Source organism: Telmatherina bonti (genome assembly GCF_933228915.1).
Source record: "Telmatherina bonti genome assembly, chromosome: 2".
Taxonomy (NCBI): domain Eukaryota; kingdom Metazoa; phylum Chordata; class Actinopteri; order Atheriniformes; family Telmatherinidae; genus Telmatherina; species Telmatherina bonti.
Genome location: NC_136620.1, coordinates 27,752,890 through 27,777,486, shown reverse-complemented (window position 1 = coordinate 27,777,486; position 24,597 = coordinate 27,752,890). Strand labels below are relative to the sequence as shown.

The 24,597-nt window shown below is 37.9% G+C and overlaps 2 protein-coding genes across 3 annotated transcripts; one reads left to right on the top strand and one right to left on the bottom strand.

Moving 5' to 3' along the window:
* The first annotated feature begins 602 nt into the window (after positions 1 to 602).
* gas2a (growth arrest-specific 2a) lies at positions 603 to 18,649 on the top strand. Of its 2 annotated transcripts, XM_079251140.1 has the most exons (8): positions 603 to 718; positions 4,967 to 5,128; positions 7,642 to 7,772; positions 11,055 to 11,199; positions 12,326 to 12,389; positions 12,516 to 12,741; positions 12,839 to 12,946; positions 15,858 to 18,649. In XM_079251140.1, the coding sequence occupies exons 2-8, from the start codon at positions 4,984 to 4,986 to the stop codon at positions 16,065 to 16,067; spliced, it is 1,029 nt and encodes a 342-aa protein (XP_079107266.1). In that variant the 5' UTR covers positions 603 to 718; positions 4,967 to 4,983; the 3' UTR covers positions 16,068 to 18,649. The 2 variants fall into 2 exon arrangements, with proteins under 2 accessions (XP_079107266.1, XP_079107265.1); XM_079251139.1 differs by lacking the exons at positions 603 to 718; positions 4,967 to 5,128 and adding an exon at positions 11,962 to 11,982 and having other exon boundaries at positions 7,482 to 7,772.
* On the bottom strand, positions 18,596 to 22,830 carry svip (small VCP interacting protein). Its single transcript, XM_079251161.1, has 4 exons — positions 22,352 to 22,830; positions 22,016 to 22,066; positions 20,016 to 20,129; positions 18,596 to 19,860 (listed from the first exon to the last, which is right to left on the bottom strand). Exons 1-4 carry the CDS (start codon positions 22,412 to 22,414, stop codon positions 19,846 to 19,848), a joined length of 243 nt encoding a protein of 80 aa, XP_079107287.1. The 5' UTR covers positions 22,415 to 22,830; the 3' UTR covers positions 18,596 to 19,845.
* Between the last annotated feature and the right edge of the window lie 1,767 nt (positions 22,831 to 24,597).

Here is a 24,597-nt window from a genome sequence, read left to right as displayed (position 1 = left end):
TACGCCGCTTCAGTGCGCATGCGTTGTTGAATGGCGAAATTCAAGCAGACACGACCCCCCCCCCCCCCCCCCCCCCCCCCCCCGCACACACACACACACACACACACACTACCCCAAACCCCCCACTGCCCCGAACGATGAAAAAACGTTCACATTTTTTCCTTTTTCTCCATTCGTTAATGTTAACTTTATTTCCTTAACTACATTTTCCTTAAGCCTAATCCACATAACTGAATACAACTATGAAAGATCAGTAAATACTTAACAGTATTCTTTCTTATTTCCATTTTAACGACCAAAGTAACGTGATTTCTGTTCTTCGATTCTATTCTTTGTGACCGTCATGAGACACATCAGCTTCTTTTAGAACACAACGTGACCCTAGTTTAGCAGCATTTGCAGAGAGTAAATAAAAAAACCCACAATCATTTCAAAGTTTCACAGGCTGACCTGTTGAATCCAGAAATGTTATGTCAAGGAAGCAAGAGGAGGGACGTGGTGCGGCCAGCAAGATCAAACTTCCCTCCCATCATCATCATCATCATCAACTGCAGCATGCTGTGAGTGTGTGTGTTTGTGTGTACAGTCAGATCTCTGGTACGCACCGTGAGAGCTCTTCACTTCACATTAGCTCAGTGTTTTGGAGTTAAACCTGTGCTCGCTGCTGTGAAAACCATGAAAACTGGAATTCAGCAGCTCACTGACGAGTGAGAGGAAGGTGAGCAGCAACTGGGTAAAAACTCTTCTGCACATATTCAGTCTGTTCTATGCTGTTCGTAATCAATATGCATATCCTTTCTTTCTTTCTTGTTTTCTTTCTTTTAGTTTTTGTAAATTTTTTAGTCCCTTAATGCTTTAATGCTTTTCTTTCAGAAAGTTTTATTCTTTCCAGAATAATGTCATCTTTTGCTTATTTAAAATTGAGGTTTAGTATTTTTATTGGTTGACTGGGGATTTTCAATGCTTTATTGATGTAAAATTCAGTGTAAGGTACTTCTAATTGCACAGAATATTAAATATTTGCCTGGGCAACTGCTTTTTGTCGCCCTGGTTTTAATTAGTGTGTGCTCAGATTTCAGACATAACTCACAAGGCGTCCTCATTTGATCCTATTTTCAGAGTGGTAAATTCTTTCTTGTGGTTGTTTTTATTTGTGACTGTTGTAAAAGAGGAGACAAGTCAAAAATGTTATTGCAGTTGAATTTTTTTTCTCCAAAGAAGAACAGAGTCTGATGCATCTCCACCCAATATCAAATTATGTCTTTGCACTAAATTCAAAGTAAAATGTGTGCATCTGTTTTCTTGACATATTGTGTGCCAGACATGCTGCTTGTTGATGGTAAGAATGACGACCACACACTGAGGTTTGTAGTTAGATGTCTGGCATTGCTTATTGGTTATAAGGCTGTAAAATCAGCAAGAAATCAGTGAATAATTACCATGGCACACTAATAAACCATCAAGTTCTGTACTGGAATATGAGATTTGATATTTTAATATATAAACAGGCTTGTTGCTGTAGTTTTTCTTTTGTGGGAATTTATGTTATACACTGGTTTTATTGATGCATATTACTGGAGACTTTTTTTTTTTTACTTTGCCAAGTATCTACAGTAACTGACACAGTTTGGTACCTGAGTACTTCAGTAAAAAAACATGAAGTGTTTCCTTGTGTAAATCATCAAATCCACTCTGAATCAATTTACTGTTGTTATGGGGGAAGACATGGAAGGCAATGAGAATTAGCAGTACAGAACCACTGTTGTATTTTCTAATGGCTGTGATTCGACAGTCAGAATTCCCATCCTTATGCCTTTCCTGAAGCAATCAGCAAACTGGGGCATGTTACGACGGCTTTGAAGAAGTCATGAGGCTTTGGACTGACAATATATATTTATATCTCTGTGTGTCTTAATAATCATCAAGAATCAGATTCTGACCTCTTTTCAGAGAATAACATCCACAGCTTTAACAGCGTGGTGTTTTGGGGGCTAAAGTTGAAGAGGTCAGGCTACAGTATGGTGAGAGGAAACATGTACGTTTTATGATGTTTCTTTGAGACTTTTGAAAATACGTGGGGCAAATTTAGCAGACCGTTTATCCAAAACCCTGTCAGAAAACCATAAAACTCTTTAAAAATATTGATATTTAGCTCAGTTAAGCAGAAAAATAGCATATTTGTATGTTATATTTATCAAACAATAAATGAGAATAACCCTCCAAAACAATTTCTGCCAATTCGGTGGATTTTTAATGACTAAGTCTTTAGAAAAACTCAAACTGAAAGATGAGTTGTTCTCAGTGTCTGGCACAGTTTAGATAAAAAGGTTAAAAATAAACTGTTTAACAATCAATAATTGAACAGAAGCTGACTGTGTTTACAATATGTCACATTTTCTTGTTCATTTACATGTAGCACCAGGAAATGAGCTTGTCTGAAGCTGTTCCAGTAGCCTTGTTCTGTCAGCCGCCACCACACTGGACATGGGAATGTAGTGCCTATGCGTGACCACTGAGCTCCAGAGTTTACTATGTGTATGTATGTGAGAAGCTGTTGTCCTTGTGGACATAAGATAACCTCAGTCAGACATCAAGGTCTCAATGTCCAGTTTTGCACCACAGTATGATTTGGTTACATGTAATTCCAGAGGGACCCTGAAATGTCTCACAGATATAAAGGTCACATTCCTCACATTGTGTTACACAGCTTCAGTATTCAGAGGAGATCTTTAGCCATCGCACACTATAAACTATTTGTTCATGGTAGCTTTGCTTCCTTGTTTGAATAAATTACTTTAGTAATTTGCATCAGATGTCCTGTTGCTATTTGCCTGCTACAGAGGCAAGTGAAACGGTCCTGTTTGTCTAATATGTATCTTTACTACAGTTTCAAAATTTAACTTAATTGAAATTCATTTCAGTTATTGGAAAACAATGTCATAAGATAATGCCAGTTAAATTAGAAACCCATCATAGGTGTAGTAGATAATCTGTACCTGAATAGATTTTTTCCATCTGGTGTAACCTTTTTTTTAAGTACATATTCTAAATAACTTTTTTTTTAAAAGCATATTTTATTTATTCTTTCGTGTTTTTGATTGTGACTTTGATGTCTACATCAACTTCCAGATTGAGCCTTGAAAAATGCATTTGTATGCTTGTGAGTGTGATCCTTCTTTTTACACAAGGTTGTCCCTTCTGTGTCTGCATCACAACATTGTTTCCTTTCCTTCTGAGGTCACCACAGCTTATATTTGAGTGGATGAACTGTTGATTTGTGTTTGTACTCTGCTGATAACTTGCAGATACTATTTATCTAAGTCACCCATTTGTCTCTGAAGTACATCTTGAAATGAGTCAACTGACATCTGATAGCTCTAAGAAATGTCTTATTCGCTCTATGAAATCACTTTACAGGAGAGAAAGCCACTGCTAAAATATTCTCTTGATATTGATGTCAAATGTGGTCGATCCATGCAAGTTCCACTGCAGCACTGACTGCATTGGACTGATATAGATCCTTTGATAGACTCTGTTACAGATGGATATGTAAAGTGAAAGAGCTCTTTGTTTGGGAAATAAAACTCTTATTGTATGAGTCTGGCTGATATGAAAGTGTCTCTTGTCCAATGAAGAAATGGATTAGAATGCTACTGTCTAATGTCACCAGGTGGATTGTAATCCATACGAGGATTTGGCCTTGAGGACAAAAATTCTCAAAATCACAATTCTCCATATTATTAGGTCCCTTTTTTTTCTTTTTGGAAAATGACTTTGAAGAGCAGCTGTTTAAAAGTGTCATTGTGTGAAATCAATTATATCATGGATGTAAAAAAATTTCTTAGCGCGTCTTTATTTGAATTTAGAAATTCCTTAGACCCTGAACACAACATATAAAGAGTAGCAGTATAAGAGTAGAAGTCAGTAGCCAGGAAACTATTATGCAGCTACTGTGAATGAGAAATAACTGATGCTATTTTTTAAGAGAAAAAAGAAAGATTGTTCTCTGATTTACTGAAATATGAGGACTCAGCATCCTCTGTTTTAACTCACAGTCAGCTGAAGAATTTTGGGTATCTGTTTCTGAGTTAAAATAAATGATCTGAAGGTGACTGTAGTGTGGACTGTTAAAGTTTAATACGCGACCAGCAGCATTTTTGGCCACATTAAATATAGTTTTAGGTTTTTATTTCTTATGGTTGTCCATACCAAGATAAGTCTCATTTCAAAGTTGCATTTACACTTAAATTATCAAATTGTCAAATTATGTAATTGTATGATAGGATAAGAGCAATGACATTTTATAACCAAAAGGTCAAAGGTAAACTTTATTCCTACATCATAATGTTCTGCTAAAGAAAAAAATGTAGAAAAAAAAGGCAATTCTCTCAACTATTATTCAAAATTACAATTTAGGAACTGATGAAGGCATTTAGCTGTCTACCTAGCTGGTAACACTAATTTCAGGTGGCCATAAGAATGAGTGTACATCATGATTTGTTTAATTGGTGAAGACATACAGACAAGGTCATAGTTGTACTTTTGACACTGCTGAAGAAATTATCTTTGTATAAGGAAGGAAAAAGTGATCTGATTAATTGATAATTAAAATAACTAAGTTCTTACCCAAATAAGCCTGGAAAAAATGCATTGTATCAATTAAGCATTACACATCCAATCATACATACAACAGAAATAGACATACAAATGTACATCTACATGCATACAGGGAACAAACTACAAGCGCCAACGTGTGGTGGAAAGCAGATGATTTTTTAAATATCGGTACAAAGTATACACCAAAACAGTGGCATCAAAAGCTTACATGGCATTCATGACATTTTAATAGATTGAGCAACATCTCATTAATTAAGGCAGTTTGCACGTTGTGTCACTTCTTAAAATATACATGCACGCAGAAAGGTGAAATTCTATCATCCACGTTTTCCAATATTTCTTGTTCTAGGTCATCAGTAGAGAACAATGTGTAGCTCTCTGAGCCCAAAACAGCCCTGTGGCCCCGGGCTGACTGACATGCAACAGTATCACCAGTGGCTCTCCAGTCGACATGAAGCCAGCCTGCTGCCCATGAAAGAAGACCTGGCCCTTTGGCTTTCTAATATTCTCGGTAAGCTACTTTCATACACAATATGCTAGTGTAGCTCCTGAATACTGGTCCCATCTAGATAAAAATAAGTATATAAGAAGTTCCTGTATATGGAAATCTGTGAGCATCAGGGTAATGTGTAACCAGTTTGCAACATTACAATCAATTATGATGTGAAGAATTACTCTCATTAATACAACCAATTGCAGTCACAACAATGGCATTTGATGTTTCTGCATTGTAGTGCTTTATGTGGATCAAATGTGTTGTTCATTATTTACTTCACTCTCATTTTTCTACCTCTGCGAAAAAAAAAACAACCAGGGTGCATTTACTGATTTATTTTAATGTGTATCTAGAAACAGTGTGGCTTGAAAAATCCTGCAAATTTCCTCATTGTGTCTTTTGCATTAACTTAAGTGGTAATGCTGACGTGGACACCTCTACAGGGCGCTGGAATCAATCTGGACCTCATTACAAAGCTTTCTAAAGTCAACAGAGTGCATGAACCAGCTTCAGTGTTTCCACACTTTTCCATACATTACCTTAAATGAAGAATGGACATCATTAACTTCTCTTAAATAATGCACAGCCACTGGTGAAGAATGAGTAGTGAGGGAAGCACAAGCATTGTGAAGTGCACTTCAACAGTTCAGCCACAAATAGATAAACAAAGCACACTGATCTGATTTAAGGAGAATTGTTGATGAAAGGTACAAAGCTATGCCTGAAATATGGTTAAGATTAATGAAAAGACTAAGTAAATAACCTGGAGAATTCTAAGTTCATCTCCAAAAGATGCTGCTAGGTGTGATTGTGCTACAGGCAGTAGCGGCACACAAGAACTTGCAACAGTTTGCTCAATTTTTGAATGTCAAAGTTTCTGTTAACCAATATTTTATTAGCGTTTAAATATTTCAATGGGCTTGAGGTTCCCCAGTGTATGCATATACCTATATTTGTATGCTGTGGCAGTTTTTCGCCTGATGCAATGCGTAATGTTGTCACCCGCTCTCCTTTTCAATAAGATGCAACATATGCATGTTGTTTAACATTGAGATAACAAAAGATTAAATACATACATACATACACACACACACACACACACACACACACACACACACACACACACACATACATACATACATACATACATACATACATTCATACATAGTGATTAACATTTTGAGGAAAGCAGTAATTTAGAATAAAATTCAAAAGGCTGTTATCCAATGTTTGTATTAGAACAGTATTTTCAATTCTGCTTTGGACTTAATGGGTGAAAAATATTCATCAGCAATTTTCTGTAGTGTTTCATTTAAACATAGGTGTGTTTAACAGCTTGAGTTTAGTATAGTTGGCATGCTGCTGTGTATACAACCATTTCTTAAGATAACTCTAAACAGGTTTAGTTCCTGGTACAGTCTCCTGTTTGCTTTTGTGTGTGTGTGTGTGTGTGTGTGTGTGTGTGTGTGTGTGTGTGTGTGTGTGTGTGTGTGTGTGTGTGTGTGTGTGTGTGTGTGTGTGTGTGTGCATGTGTGAGCTGGGTTAAACAACTTAGAAGTCTTCCCTGTTGTCTCTGGTGTTATGTTTACACTAAAACCAGCCATGCCAGAAACTTCTGGTCTGCTGTGATGATGGGTAAAGGACCCACAAACTTCAGAAATGTCAATGAGTTTCCATTTAGCACACACTATTGCTGATATAAGTTATTAGGGCAGTTTCAGTTGGGAGGAGCTGCAGATGGGAGGTATGTCTTAGTATATACATGAGTCATGTTGTTTATTGACCTTTGAGGTTAAAGAAGTGGGGGAGCTTTAGTAATTCAGCATATGAATTGAAATATCTATTAAAAACCTTTTAGCTATATGCTTTTCTCACACACAGGGAGCGATGGCTTGAGTATGAGCAGAAAAAGGAAACTCACTGAGTAATTCTCAAGATTCAATCACTCTTTTTGGGCTCAGTTGCAACATTTGGAACTCATTAAACATTGAACCCCCAAACCCCTCCTTTTATAAGAAACAGAAAGGTCTTTTTAAAAAAAAGAAAAGAAAAAAAAAAAGCAATCTCTCCAGTTTCTTTCCACAGACACCCCCTGCCACCACCTCCTATTTCACAATGATCTAACTTAGAAAGAATGGTCCTCTGGAAGTCAGTCAACTGGACACCACATGTTGATCACCAATATATCTCTGCAACTGTGCAGAGGCGTAATATGAAGCATTGTCCTGCACAAACAGATGCACCATTTGATACGTCCTTGTCTTTGCCATCCAATGGTGTTTTACCAGGAAATCCCTCCAGATTCTCCCACGTCCTGTAATATTTCAGAGTTTGTCTCTGAGAACTGCAGCAACAGAACGGCTCAATCCTTAAAGCTATACTGGGAGTTGACAACATTACATCAGGTTCAGCCTCAGACTGGAATGGACTGGAGATTGAATTTCATCTCTTTATATATTTTAAATGAGCATTTTATGATGGATTTATGGTGCTGGACTGTCTGCCTTCTTTATGTGTCCCCCGCTCAGGTTTGGAAATCACCGCTGAGAGCTTCATGGATCGGTTAGACAATGGTTCCCTGTTGTGCCAGCTGGCTGAGACACTACAGGAGAAGTTCAGGCAAAGTAATGGAGACCTGCTTGCCCTTGGCAACAGAAAGGTATGAAGAAATTGGGGAATTGCAGTAGCCTGGCGTGATACAGGTTACAGTGAAAAGCTAATTTAGAGACTAACTCTTGGCTGACAACATTCAAAGACTAACTTTCAGTGTGAATGATTTAGCAGAGGATTGTTTCAGAGCAGGACAACGTCATTTAAGCAACAACCTATTTGATTAGATTGAAAAACAGTCATTTTGGTCTTTTTAACAGCTTCTTGGCTTAAATCCAGCATTAAAAATAAATTTTTTTGTGTTGCCTCTTAAATTATACTTTAAAAAACAGTCTTGAAATGTATTTTATTGAAACCAAACTGATGCAGGAGTTTGATTTACTCTTACTGGTTATAATAACTTTCCTTTCACAATCAATGTAAAAAAAACAATACTGTTCCTTTTGAATCCCTCTCATCTTAAACATTTTAAAGACATGCAGATATAACATCGGGGGGGGGTTGTCTGCGTGTGTGTGTAGGGGTGGGGGAGGTGAGGTGTGCGTGTGTGTGTTTGGCAGGGGGGTGGTTGTGGGTCGAACTAAAAACTTAAAAATAATCACCTATAATTAAAATACTTTGCAAAGAGCTCCACGTTTTAAGAGCAGAATGAACAAAGAGTGAGGTGTGAGATGGGCATCCTACAGCTTCCAAAGTGGAGAGAAAGACAAAGTTTTTTTTGTCTTCAATGTTTTCTGACAAACCAAAATACAAAATACAGATATTTTAAGTTACTTATTTCAGTCGCCAGTCTATAGAGGTCCAATAGACACAGCCTCCAGTACAAGGATTTCACAATGAAAAAAGTTTATTTTGATGAAGCATTATCCAGATGACTCGATACATTTTTACAATATTAGTGACTACACTGATCAGGCATCTGGTGCTCAGTGAGACTACAAGGTTTTAACGCAGGGAAACACTGATGATCCTACTAGTTTAGAGGGAAAGAAGCCAAAGTCTCTTTTGTTGGTTTTTCAGTGAGAGTTGTTGGTGTTTTCACTGAGGCATTACTGCACTGATGACGGTGGGTCTCCTGATCTCAGCGTGAGTGCAGCAGCACAGATGTGAGGAAATACTTGAGGTCAGTGACCGTGGGATGGCAGCGAAGCTACTGAAATAGAGGAGCCTATTGATTGTGGAGACCCACAGAAAGACGGCAGAGGAGTTCTGACACAGACATTCTGCAGTGAGCGTGATATATTGTCCATGTTATAACTCATATTTAATACTTTCAGTTTAATAAGATATGAAAGATTCATGCTGTTTCCCATGTCTGATACTCTTGTGTATTTCCTCCTATGACACTTATCATGGCAACTGTTTCTTGGCTGATAAGTTCTAGGATTATAAGAATCCTTATCTGTTTTCAGGCCCTGTTGTTGAGTTGATGAGATGTGTGTAGTGGGGCTACTGTTAATGAATGCTGAGATAGAAACATTAAATCACACCTTGGTGATGCTGTTTCTTAAACATTCTTCCATATGTTTGCAGAAATCATTAGTTTTCACAGTTATGATATTTTTCTTCTTTTAATAGTCCGTTTCATGTAAAGTACAAATATAGATGAATGCGATTACCTAAATTCAACTGGAAATCATACTAAGACAGCATATCAAATGTTGAAACTGAGACACTTTGCTAAAATATAGGCTCATTTGAGTCTGACAACTGTTGGGACTAGGGTTACAGAAGATTGGAAAAGTTGTTTAATGCTTAACAGCTGGTACAACAGTCCATAAGCTATTCAGGAACAAATCAGTAACATAACTGGGTATATAAAGAACATCGCAGGGATGAGTCTTTCAGGGATGAAGTTACAGGAAACTCACAACTGTTTGCTGACAACTGAGTCAGTGGTTTCAGAATATTCTTTTTTCTCTCTAAATCCACAAATAAAGTTTGCATGATAACATGTAACAAACAAACATACAGACAACACCCAGATGAGTGTGTCCCGTCTTTGAGTCCTACTTAATTAAGTTTTGTGAAATGTTTTTATTTTCTTTATTTTAGGTGCTCTATTCTCTAGGATGCATAAATAAATACCAAGAAAGAGCATCAGGAAAAAAATGGGCAAACAAAGAAGAGTGAGCAAGCGAGCGAGCGAGCTGGTGAGCTAGTGAGTGGCCCTGTCCAGGGTGTTCCCTGTGGGTTGCTTAGTAACTGCTACGATAGGCACCAGCACATTTCTCAGATTCATCTTGATAAGTCTAAATTCTTTTCATGTCATTGTAGTCTGTTTTCATTTAAACTTTTCATGACTCCTGAAATTTTGGAGAACATAGTTGGATAAACAGTAAAGTGTATCAAAGACAGTTCATCAGAATTTCCAGTCTTCATGCTAAGCTGCAGAAGAAAGCTGCTGATTGCTTCGTGTTTAGTAGACAGATGTGATGACAGTATGCTATTCTCATCTTAACACCTGCAAAAAGTAAATTCACTTCACGACATCTCAATCTTTTCCTTTTAAGCATTCACAAACAGCTGGGTCGTTACAATCCTCTTTAATAAAAGAAAATAGTGTGATTGTATCTGCCGCTGTTCATTAGAAGAGATGTAGTTCCCTGTCCTTATTGCTACCATCTGCACAGAGATATTGTTTCCAGAAGGACTTGTGTGCAATTACCCACACAAAGATGTGGATAATACAACAAGCAACAGCACAAATGATAAAATGCTCTTCTGATAGTTATATAGAACACCACTAGCAATAGAGTCAACCTTTTTTCCACAGTAATGCAAAAAAAAATTGAACAGCACAAATGAGAGCCTGGAATGAGAATAAAAATACCCACAAAAGCATGCATATTTCCCGCATGAGCTCACTGCACCTTTCTCAAAGCACAGACACATATCCTGTATAAAACCACAGCAAAGCGCATAAATCTCCCCAAATGGACCGTGTGGGGGCTGAAACCCATAAGCATGTCATTTGATCCCAAATCATGGAAGGCCTGGTAAAGTAGCACTGCTTTTCTAACCCGTCATCTCTCATATTGATCTGTATGAAAAAGGCTCTTGATCCTGTGCTGAAAACGGAGGCTCGGCAAGTGAAGTAGACAGTGCTGTCTACTTCGTCTCCATCAACGCAAAGACCCAGCCAAATTTTGTGTGGCTCTTTGTTTTAAAAGAAACTCCGGACTGAGCAAGCAGATACTTATTCTAACTAGTTAAATGCAGAATTAAACAAGAATGCTGTGATCTGTGTACAGTTACTGTTTATCAGTGAACGTGAGAGGATGTTCCCCCATCTTCTTTTGGTTTTTGTTTTGTGTCTTTGTGTCTCCAGAAGAGAATTCCAACTCGGAGGATACCCTGTAGAAAGAGTGCTCCTTCTGGCTCTTTCTTTGCACGGGACAACACAGCCAACTTCCTGGCCTGGTGCCGCGAGGTTGGAGTTGGAGAAACATGCCTTTTTGAATCAGAAGATTTAGGTACGTCTATATTTTCTTAGTTTTACTCAACAGTGCATAACAAACAAGGTCCGGGACCTTACAAAGAAGCTAGCACTCAGTAGTCTCAGATTTCTGTGCCCTATGAATGGGCGGATTGTGCTTCTACAGTATCGCACAGGTTGGAGCGCTTCCATCTCCTCTGTGCTGAGGTCCAGAACCTTCACATTTCTGTATCACCACCTTTGACATTTAACAAAAAAACTCACAAGGGATCCAATCTGCTGGGAGTGCAGGAGTGGGAGCAGCTCCACCTTACAACAACACATCTTAAATACTGTGCTCATGAACAAAAGTAAAATAAGTGGAGCACAGACACAACAGAGAGTTATTGGGAAAGTAGGACAACATGATGCAAATGTGTTCATCAGCTCAGAGTCAGGATAAATCTTATCCTCCCTCTTTTGCACTTTAATTTATTTTCTGAATCTTGCTGACATTTCTTGCATTTTATTTGACGGAAATAAGCTGGAAGTGATTATATTTCTATGCTGGACTTTTGTCCTTACAGTTTAATATATAGTATTATTCTGTGGCCATTTCTGGCCACAGGTCTCTTTAACTACTTAAACTATGCAAATCATTTTCCCCAACAGGTCAAATAACCCACAGTAACATATGATCAACAATGATCTGTATCAAATGTGATAATATACTGTGAAAATACTGCAGCAATCACGAACAGCTGATGAATGTCTTTCTTTCTTTGCTTCTTTCTTTCTTTGGATGAATTGATCAGTTCAGCAGTAGATGTTACAGCATCAGGTTTGCTATCATACACTGCATATATTGTCTATATTGCATGGTGTTGTTTGTTACATTTATCATGCTTCTAGCCTCCACACTTCCCTTCTGGTCTGCCATTTGGCAAGGTTGAAATTAACATTTCAAGTCTACTTGTACCTTCCCAGCCTGGACAACACTCATTTCTATTTAATTTGGGCTGAGCAGGATTAAAGAGAGCCATGTTTGATTGCATGAAGTTCATGAGTTTGTTTTTTATGTGGATCTCATCATCACACAGCCACCCATTCTCACTTACCCGCTTGTTCCAGATACATTACAATGTGTTAATTACCTATTGCTAAAGGGTGCTTTCTCCTTTCAGTTCTTCATAAACAGCCGCGAGAGGTGTGCCTCTGTCTTTTAGAGTTGGGCCGGATAGCATCACGGTTTGTTCTGGCTTTTTATAGTTTTTTCTGTGTTGATTTTATTTTATCCTAGATTTTTTTTCATTTACTTTTTTAGAGCGTGTTCTATATTACTTCCACTTCACAACAGCCTGTTTCCTTGTGTAGGTACAACGTGGAACCTCCTGCTCTTATAAAACTGGAGAAGGAGATTGAACAAGAGGAAAGTGCGGCACCTCTACCGCCTCTATCACCTGTACCCCCAGCTCAGCCCCTCCCTGTATCTCCCTCATCGTCTCCGTCTGCATCCCCGTCTCCATCCTCATCCTCATCCCCAATTCCAACAAAAGTCACATCAAGCAAAAAAAGTACTGGGAAGCTGTTGGATGATGCTGTAAGTTTAAAAAAAAAAGTTTACCTCTGGTTTGGTTCAGCATTTGATATCACAGGGGGGCACAATAGTAAAGTGTTTACATTTGTTTGTGCTACAGGTAAGACGTATTACTGATGAGCCACCCTGCAGGTGTGTGAATAAGTTTTGTGTGGAGAGACAGTCACAAGGACGATACAGAGTTGGGGAGAAGATGCTCTTTATACGGGTAAGTATATTATATTGTTGTCTAATATGACATGTTTTAGCAAATAGTTTAGTTCTGAATAGTTGCAATAAAGTATTTATGACTTGAATAATACAATGAAAAGATGCTAAATTGAAAGTGAAATAATAAATTTCATCCAAATCAGTGGAGTTAGCACTCTATAATCATCTTCAGAGACTACATTTTGAGAGCATGTCTCTGTACATGTATTTAAGCTGCAATAAATTGTTGAACAAGGTCCTGGTTTGCTTTTAGTTTAAAGTGCTTGAGAAACACAAGTTAAGGAATAAAAATATGCGTTTGTAAATATATGAAATAACTGTATTTTATGGTATTAACAAATTTAAGAACATATCAAAGAGACAAAATATGACAAAAATCCTGTGGATTTTTATTTTTGCATTGGTTCATTAATTGTTGTTTTTCCACCTAGTTTGCAGTTGGTAACGTGAAGTCTCATTGAGACGCATGCCCTTTTCCATTTACACAGCATATGGCAGTATGATGATACCTGCTGGCTTGGGGATGAAAGTCATCCATTGTGTCTGGAGACCCACCCTTTGCTGTGAACTGTCATTTACACCTCATGGTGTTTCATGCAAATATAACAGAGCTTTCTGTATGTGAAGAAAAAGAAACACCCATCTATTTCCATTTGATCTCATGACAGCTATCAGTTAGACATTTTTTACTCTTACACAGTTCTGGCTGCTACATTTATTGGATCCGATAATCACAAGTGCTCCATCAGTGCAAGAAATGTTAACCTACTGCCTGAGTGGAAGAATGATGAGCTATTGAGAAAGATAAATGAATGATAACAAATTATACAAGAAGCATCAATGTCCTTGGGATCCTGGTTACTTGGCAACCTGCGACCAGGATTCACACCTCCAACAATGTGATTCATGCCGACAGTGCGTTTTAGATCTCCAGGCGTGCAAAAGAGAGTTTACTCTTGGGTGTCCTCTGCTGTCAGCCCATGATACTGCAGCTATTCCTATCCAAGTCAAAACTAACTTATTGTAAAGACTTGAATGAAGAAGACTGTTTTTATAAGACCCTATTTTGTAATAGAAAGCTTTTTCAGCTGGAAGAGCATGTTGTGAATCTGAATCATATATACTGTAATGCTGACTGAATGCTTCAGTCCTCGTGTCCTGGTGTTGCTGAGCAACCAAGGACAAATGGTGAGAAGCTCAAGGCGTTGGTCCAGCTCATTCTGTCTGTACACACTACAGAGTCTGGCTTAATCTTTATTACCAACATAAAAGATAAGGACTTCAGATGCTCAGCTCCACCCAAACACCTAGAGTACCCTCTTCCACAGTGAAAGGCCTTTCATATATGTGATATGTATACAGAGTCAACCTATGTTGAACTTAATCAAAAAGACTCTTTATAATAAATATATGAAATATACACAATTTAAAGGTGGCAATGAAATGACAAATACAACTTAGCTTAAGTACAGTGAAAATACTTCAACTGAAATTACTCCCATTGTCCCCCACTTCCTGATCGCCTCTCCCCAACCACCACCACCAAGCAGCTGCCTCTCCTAAAAAACCACCACTACCATAGGGGTTGTTACTGTCCGTAGGCACTTGAAAGGACAATCCAGCAGATCTAATAGTCTCACCCCACAATAACCCGTCTAACCTGAGACTGACCTTTCCTGCTCCTGGAATAAATGAGCTGTTTGTAGTTTCAGTATGAGAAGGCAGAGGAACATCATAGTGTTTTTGATAAGTGCTGTCCCAGCTCAGCCTCGGGTCTCTCCACTTCTATGAGTTGCTGAGAAAGGACTTGACTCCAGTGTGGTTCTCGTCCCAAAGCAGCATGATTGAAACCCCTCTGCATCACAGGTCCATTAAATCCATAGTAACAAGGCCTGAGGCATGGTGCTGGTGATTGGAGTCAGTGTCCCACTGCTGCATTGTAGATTGATTCTTTTAAGAGGCTTATAAATGTTGTATGTTGTGCTACTGGAGGGTGGGGAGTCTCATATCTGGTCATACTGTTGTGACAGCATCATGAGGTAGTTTATCATTTTTATCAAACTATTTAGTTTGGGTTATTCCAGAATTTTAGTTGTATTTGTTTTTAATTACTCATTCAGCTTCATAATTGTACTCATTAGAACATGTTTATTTACTCTTCAGTGAACAAGTTGTTTTTGCGGAGGTGTAATTGTGTGTTAACAAGGAAAAACCGCAATAAGACTCCACAGTAAGGCAGACATGTTTTATGAGAACGGCCTCTTGGGAATGCAAGTGTTTGATCATCCAATATACCAGTGCCTTTTTTTTCTTCTCTTTACTAAAACAGCTAATGTTGCCATGGTAGCAAACCGAGAATCTGCTCGGATGCAGCAGGTGGCATCATTCTGAAACAAATGCTGCAGAAAAATAGTTTTTAAAAACCTTATTGTGAAAGATTATTAGCAATAACATTTAAACAAATATATTCTGATGGAATATCCTGAACATTTGCAGCCACATTAACAGCCTGAATCAGGTCAGTGTAGAACTTTGGTGTAAATCAAACTACTGAGTAGACTGTCTTAAATTTCTCTATCCTCATAATTCTACTTATTCTCTGCTGTGAAAAGCCTTATTACATGGATCGCAGCTACATGTAAAATGCAATAAATTGTCTGCAAAAGTTCATCAATTCAAAAATCTTTTCTGCAGCCTTTGTTATGGTGAGATATTATCTTAGATTTTTTTTTTACTTTGATAGAGATTTAATAAAAACTCAGGAAGATCGAAAATTATTCACAGATCTCAAATTCTAAATAAAGGGATTATTTTTGTAGGCAAAAAGTTCATTTGTGATATGGCTTCTGTATATTTATCAGATATCTGCTGCATTACAATTGACTCCATTATCCAACTTCTCCCTACAGATGCTGCACAACAAGCATGTGATGGTGCGGGTTGGTGGAGGCTGGGAGACCTTTGAGAGCTACTTGCTGAAACACGACCCCTGTCGCATGCTCCAAATTTCCAGAGTGGATGGAAAGACATCCCCCATCAGCACCAAGTCCCCCAACATCAAAGACCTTACGCCAGACAGCTATTTAGTGGTGGCAGCCCACTATCGCAGCAAGAAGTGAGGACATATAACTGCAAAGTGCCATTATTTAAAGGACACATTTGGTGGAGGGGGGAGGCTATCATGACTGTTTGTGATTAAACCGATCCTTAATATTATGTTTGTTTCATCTGTCATTTGTTATCCTATTGACTTTGGTATAATTTAGTTTTACCTTACAAAAGCCAGCTTTTAAAAATTGTGCTGATCTTGACATTATAATGAGGTAATAGGTGCAAGCAAAAGAAGTTTTAGATTTTCCAGATTTTTGTTTTTAAGCATTAATTGTACTTGAAGCAGAGCAGTACTTATTGTCACAGGAGTATTTAGAGGCCTTTGCATGTCTGTACATGTTGGAAACTTGGTTGATTAGAATTAAGATTTCAGCACTTTTTTAAGCCAATATTTCTTTGCTACAAAATGTGGAACTTTTTTTTTTACGCGTGTATACTAGAGATCAGGTGTTTTTTAAGGCAATGTATTGTGCCCTACTGCCCCTCCCTTCTCCTTCATTTTTTGTTCTTTCTTTATGTTATTTTCCTGTCTAACGCTGATTTAAATGACAGTGCAAAAGTAAACTGTTATAACCTTTAGAAAATAGCCAGTCTTATTTGTATGGTGCTCCTGCAAACATTGCCAAATCTCTACATTGTCTAAGATAATTGTAAAATGTTCAAGGTTTTTGTGTTAATGATGCATTTGACCAAAAATGAAACAATTCTCATCTCAGTGCAATGCAGTTTTATTTTAGTCATCATGATAATGTCTTTGATTCGATGGCTTAAAGCCTTCAGCAGATTTACTTGAGGTCCGTATGCAGTTTGTTAGATGTTACTGACCTCTAGAGGCAATGCAGTCATTTCAGTGGGTGAAAAAAGCATCTCGAATGCTTACATCTATTTTTGACTTTATTCCTGAAATAAGTCATATCCTGAACTCACTGGTTGTGTAACGTTTGTTTATAAGTTTTTATGTGCAGTGAGAGGAGACAGTTTTTGTGTAAAATTTCAAACCTTCATAACTTATTACTGTAGGTCAGGGATTACCAAGTCCTGTTCTCAAGGGCCGATGTCCAGCAGATTCTGAACTTCTCCCTACTGCAAGAACACCCGATTAAGCTATAAAATTGATGTCCAACGGCTTATTGTCAAGTTCTGCAGTGTGTTAACAATTTTAGGAATTAGGTGTGTTGCTGCAGGTACACTCAGGGCTTGCAGGACACTGGCCCTCGAGGACCAGAGTTGGTGATCCCTGCTGAAAGACATATCTTCATTCTCTGAATATGTTAATCAAATCTGCTTTGCTTTTTTTTTATTTTTTTTTAAAAATAAAATAAATCTTGAAAAGGGAAATTTTCTTGAAAAAATGTTTTATTTTATTTTTATGAGCTGTAGACTTTCAGTATCCAACATTAATGTGACTCACTTCAATGTTAAACCATGATTCAACAAAAAATTCACACAAAAGTAGCAGAAATGTGATTCATTTATTGTTGCAAATATCATATATTCTGTTCTACAAAATGGCAAAAGCACCAGAAGCATTCAAGGATCAAAAGAAGGCTGTAAGAAGTGCATTTAATAGAGCAAAATAAAAGTAAATATTTCACTACATTTTCTTCCAGTTCCTTCTTTTTCTTTTATCCTATTTCCATTGTAGCGGGCAAGAGTGAAATAAATATTTGCTTTTCACCAAATACTGACAAACTGGTACAAACAAGCATCTAACAACGGATGACTTGTGGCAATTCCCAAAACATTTTATATATCATTTAAATAAAGCAATGATCTTATTAGTGTTATGCACATATTATAATTTTAACTAATAAACTTAAATTATGCATACATTAAAAAAAACTAGCAGGGTTGTTAAAACAGGACAACTGGTGTAAAGTGCAATGGGTCCTTTGCAAATAGTTAATAAGACTGCACACACACACTGCCTTCACTTTTATTGGCTGGAGAATGTTTTAGTAATTGTTCAAAATTTAGACACAGATGGGGGGGGGGGGGGGGGGGGGGGGGCAATAAGACTACCTTGCGCTGTTGTCATCTCAGAAAAGTATTCCCCATTGGTGGTATTTGCACAGTACTAGTTGCAAAAATACATTAGTGACAAGCAAAGCAAATTCAACAAGAGACACCAAGGGACATTTCAAATAGTCTATGTAGTGTCAAGAAGCAGAGTGCCAAACAAAGTTAGTATCAACCAGAAACATTTGAAGCAATATGTTTTTTAAGAGTCTTACATGTCCATTAACAGCTACAGAGCTTCCTAATGCTCCACTATGAAAACCTAGAACAGCAAAAGTTATGACCAACTTTATCAATAAGCTCTTCCATGTAATCTCATGATAGTCTAGTACAATATATCTAATCGGCTGTCCAATAAAAATTGACTAAAAGGGGACATTGTGTTTGCTTTAACATCCTGACTTGTCCAAAGGTTCAAACTTGTTTAAATTGGCAAGTGCAGCTATGTTCAGTCTGGAACAGGTCCAGACTGCTCTGCATTACATTTTGACAAATGCTAACACTTGTTTATGTAAAAAATAAACAAATTAATATTTAAAAAAAAAAAAAAAAAAAAAGCAGAGAAAGAAAAGAGAAGATGACAGCAGTTCCAACATCAAGTAATGCTCAGAGTTCCTTCATATTTTCCAATTCAATTCATCCAGACTGTGACTTTTTTAAAAAGCATAGATAATAAAACACTTAGTACTAAACTCTGGATTTTAAAATGTTATTAAACTCTTAACTGTTTACACAAAGGCTACATTTTGTTTGCCATTATAATGCAGAGATTTTGCCAGATAACTGTAATCGTAGGCTTTGTAGCTTATAAAAGTATTTACTGCCAGACCGATAACCGCAGTCTGTACAAGCTGAAATGTCAAAACAGTGAAACATGCTTGTCTAAAGCAAAGCAAACTCACTGTGCTACTCCATCTTACAGAATGGCTAACATGTTTTTTGGCTGTCCCAAAATGCTCCATGAAATGTTGTACATGGATGTTTCTATGGTGCATGTTAAGCATAGCTTGTACACAGTCCCTATGACATCCACAATCTGACTGTTAAATCTTCAGTGACATCAAACTCACTTTAACCAGACCTTTCCCAAAACTATCTTCATGGCCTCTTTCAACCATCTTGAAAATTTCCAAATGACTTTTTAGGAAAAAATAATTGAAAAGGACATGGCCATCTGGTCTGAAGACAAAGTCCCAATTGGATTTGTTTGCTGTTCCCTGAATGTTTTCTGGTCTAATAAGTAGTTGCAAGTTTAAACAGCACATGACGATCTTTTTCCTGAACAACCGTCTCAATTAAATTAAATTAAATAAAAGGTGGTTGTGCTTTAATGCTGGGAAAATACAAAACTGACAACATACTTTGTCTATACAAAGCTCAATGATTTACTCCAAGGACACTTCAGCATGTGAAAAGGCAGTGAACTGAGTCACTCATCTTCATCGTTCATGGATAGAAGCATGCACAGTGTCCATGTGTTCTTAGTAGGTCAAACATGCAGTTTCAAAACCGAGTTAGCAATGACTAAAACACTAAACTTAAGGCTTGAAAATATTAGATAGCTTTATAGCATCATTTCATAGTCTGTATGGCAATCACTGCTTGCTTGATCAATTTCATTTAATCTATAAACAGAGGGGCAATAATGTGGAAATAAAAAACAAGTTTTTCCATTTGTACCAGAACTGGAAAAGACTAAATATATATCCCATCCTGTTAAAGACCGCTTTGGAACCCAGAACCTTGCAGTACATTGCTTCAGGATATTTAGCCCACCTGCCACTGCAGAAAGAAAAAAGGGGACAAAAATTACAGTGATCCTCATTTGTCAAGACAGAACTTGTCACCTCCCCACAAATCCAAACTCTACTTTGTGTTTGGAACAGTGCCGCTTTACTGGCAATCACTAATGGCATTAAAATAAACACAAAACTAACCTTTAACCCACCACCACCAGAAACTGAGGTGGTCATCGCCTGCTTTTCAATCTCCTCTTGTTTTTTCCTTTTTCTTTCAACCGCTTCTGGATTTTTAACCCCCCTGTATGCCGTCTGAAAATCAGAGGATATGATTAAGTACCAACAGAAAAATAGTTTAAGTGAAAAGAAAGAAATTTACTTCTTTGTTATATAAAAAATGTTGTATGAACAGGTATGCATTTGTTTTAAAAAAGCAGTTTTAATTGACTATTTTGCAACCATCCAAATGCAAATCCAAGAGTTATGATAAGCCACAACGAGCAAGAGAGCATTCAACTGCTAATATGGCAGTGCAGCTGTGGGAGGGATCAGCTTCTTTTAACTGTGCTGCTTACTAGAACATGACCTGTGGGGTTAGAGCGCAGCACCTGGGCCTCAAGCAGAACATGTGTAAATTATAACAATGTCAGAAGATTTAAAGATAAAAAAGTGACTTAAAGCAAAAAGTTGTGAATTCCAAAGGTGGGTTTCATTTTAGCCTATTTCCACTTACCTTGATACAACTTTAGCATGGCTCTTACGGGTTTGCAAATTTCTTTTCTGCACAATAGAAAATTACTCACCATGCTGTAAAGTACTTTAATCTAAAAAGTGGGAGTATGGAGCTAAAATGTTTATACTCAGGCATAAGACTACATGATATAAAACATTACAGTTATTATAAAGGTTTTAATATTCAGTTTTTGGTGCAGCTTAAATTTGTTATTTAAATTAAATTAAATTGAAGGTGTTGATGTGTTTTGTTGTTGACTTGTATGTGGTTATGTTGAAAGGCATCTCTAGCAACACCAGAATTAATGTTGTCATTTTCATACATTCACTGAAGTCCTGTAATTTTTAGACAAAAAGCATGCATCATAACAAACGTGAGAATAATTTGAAGCCAATTTTGGGAAATTTACAATGCCTTGTCCACATCACAGAGAGTAGGTATTGTCTGACTGGCTATAGATGTGTTTAAAAAATGTGTGTGTTTCTGCTGGTTCAGCCTCTATCTGCATCACTGTATATTAATTTAAATGGTTGTGAGACATATATATGAAAAAATAATCAAAGTGACAAGCAAACTGGAAGCTTGTCCATCACTTTTGATGCTCTGTAAATTAAACACTGCAATTTAACCATGACTAAGCTTTTGGACCATGTTTCAGGCATTATTCAGGCATTGCTCTGGAAGATTTCCAGTCATAAAGTCCTCAAACATGAGGTTTCCTGATTTTTTTGTCCATGTGTGGCAAAACAACTGTGGGAAATGTCACACTGAAGTCTGGTAACACTCTTATGCTTAACAGCTTGAGAAACACAACCCAGCATATGCAATAAAACTACTGGTTTCAACTCTACAGATAGTAGCAAACTGTTAAACATTCCTAAATGATATAATTGCAGTACAGATTTGACCTTTTGAGTCTGTGTGTGAACATATGTATTGTCAGTCGAATGTTCTCTTAAGTTATGTATGTGGTCAGATTTTTTGACGGCACTGCAACCATGCAAAACATGGCCACAAAATTTGGTAAGTAGCCTATCAAAGGTTTGCATTAAAAACAGTTCTGGTTATACCATGTAGTTGATTGTATTGCAAAAAGAGAAGAGGATTTCATTGTCCCTTCTCTACCTGTCATTTTAATAAACATTTAATATTTTTAAAAAAGCACTTTTCACAGAAAAGCACAGTGCTTTACATCATAAAACTAAAAAAGGGCTTTGTATGATACTATGAAGAATCCTTCCCTGTTAACAATTCCTTCCTGACCACTTCCTGGGTTTTTTCCCCCCCATATATTGTTTAGTTTATCCATCTACCACGAGGCACATCACATGGTATGATGCTGTGGCAAGATGGTCTCTTGTTTTATTGAGAAATAAATGTGCCTTAAGGGCTAGAATAACTACATGGGTTTATTGTGTTTAAACCGTTTGTCACGAACAAATAAAGAAAATCATTCATAGCCCACCTCTTTTTGTCTCTTCTCAGCAGCTTCAGCCAGTTGCCGTCTCCTCGTCTCCTGTACAGATTAAATACAGTTTATTAGCAAAAAAAAAAAACCAAAAAACTATTGCAGTGTGTTTACCATGTTGGGCCAGACAGGAGCATCCTCTACGAGTTTACTGAAGCTGAACACCTCTTATTCAACAGCAGGGCCTAGTTTTAGTGTCTTCTGGATTATTAATGATATTTGTGTCAGCCCATATCTTTCCATCAGTTCTTAATCAATACTAAACTTAATCAATTAAGACAGGCAGACTTTCCTGGAGACACTATTACGACAAAAGTTGAAGTGGGAGCTTACAGGATCTGGAGTGACAACAACGTCGTCCGTCGCTCCTCCAAGGCACGGTAAGCACATTCCCATCCTGGAAATGTTTTTACCACAGTAAAAGGCAACGTAGAACAAAGTTGTTTGAATCTCTGTTTAAGCAGCTATCTAACAAGCTGGTTTTCAGGGGGTTTCAAAACGCTAGGGTGGTAGACAAGGCAAAAGAAGCGGCAGCTTCTACTCCCACCCACTGCTGTTGGATCATCGGGCATAACGTTACCGACAGCTTTTAACGGTTCAGTTAGCCATTTTAACATAAGCGTCCCAGCCAACGACTAGTGTAAGCTATAGCTACAAGCCAAGCTGGTTTCTCCAAAGCGCATAATAAATTATCTCTCCTCACACCTCTTGTTCAATCGACGCTGCATTTGGAAATAAGAAAGGAAAAAGCAAAAATATAAATGACCCAGTCAAACGGCGTGAGCCAAGCACTTTTCTGTTTAGGTTTGTTTTCTTCCTTTAGGCTTGATTGTTGTTGGCAGAAAACGTTGTTGGTGTATTAGCGCCGCCAATCGGACTGGAAGATTGACCAAGCTAATTATACTGTAATCATTTTTCTTTTTTAAATTGTCACATTGCCACCACCTTTGTTCATCCGGTCTGGTCCAGTGTCAGAGACAAAAGAGCACCCAGCACAACAGATTGCAGGTACAGACAATTAACTTCATTAGAACAATAATGATCTTCTGAAATGTCTGAAGATGCAGCTAAAAAGAAAGACGTCAGCAGGCATGGCGCTACACCTCGTTCAGCATGTCCACACTGCAAACAAACAGTGCACCCAAAGGCTCACAAGAGTAACTGCACAGCACCACACATCACACAAGGGGGATTCAACATTGAATCCAGTTTAGGATCACTGCAACCACAGGTAAGATCACGCCCACGTATGACGACAGGAACGTGGAGCGCCACCCGTCCGGCTGGCTTCCCTAAATAACTGTGCACCGGACTTATAAAAGTTCTAAAAACAATTAATTAAAGTTATGCTCTTGAAATAAACTAAATATATGTGTGAGGGACCGAGCCGAAAAAACCAGAGAAGCACAAGGAATGTTTTTAGAAAAATATAATGTCTACATTTATTTAACAAAAATAACAAGATAAATCTTTCAGTGCAATAACTGTGGGCCCGTAAAACAGGTCAAAGAAACCAAACGTCAACCTAGGTATCAACATAAAGACCTCAAACACTAACTGACACACAAGGGACACATATATACTGGCTGATCAGGCCATTTTGACACACGAGGGGGGAGACAATACAATACTATATACCAACTGTAACATAAACTTAACTTATCAACAAGTGTTACATATAATCAATTAGGACAATAAACTAAACAATCTGAAATACCTAAATAATACAAACCAACTGACAATCAATAGAAAACCTAAACCCCTCCTATACTTCCCTCCAATAAAAAAAGATGGTTCTGCCCAATTAGGCCTCAGCCTGATTTAAGGAGCTCCAGTGCAGCCAGGACTCTTCTTCGGCAGGCTTGGGAATACCAAGGAACTGGCAACTCAAAAGGAAAGTATATTAACTGAAAGCAAAGCAAATTGATAAGGTGACAAAATAAACCAAATTAACAAGGTGACAATATAAGTTAACTAAGTGTGTGCACCCAGTTAGTTAACCCCCTGTCAACCCAGCTAATAAAAATATGAAAAATGATAAAGTATCTTTAAAGTGTTTACATAATTGAGAAGAAAAAAAAAAGTTACCAGAAAGTTACCAGACCTTTACTGTGTGGCAGCTCATGCCGCCCTCGCAATATGAATTATATGAAAAAAATATTGTGATGTCTTATTCTGCCCGGGTCTGACGACAAGACCCTCCTTTGGGGCCGAGGTATGAAAGTCTGCAGGGCCGAAGGAATGTGCTGGCAGGGCTGATCAGCTCTGTATGCTTTATTGCATTTTATGTGGGTGCAGTCTGGACGTAGGAGCTCGGAGAACACTCACTAATCCCCTGTCCCTAGCTACGTAATGGAGGCGTCCAACTTCCCTCTCCCCAGCCACATTTGCCAACTCTCCAGGAGGATCCCAGGGCGTTCCCAGGCTAGCCAAGAGATGCAATCCCTCCAGCGTGTCCTTGGTCTCCCCTGGGGTCTCCTCCCAGAGGAAGGCTCCAGGAGGAATCCTGACCAGATGCCCGAGCCACCTCAACTGGCTTCTGTCAATGCGGAGGAGCAGCAGCTCTACTCTGAGCCTCT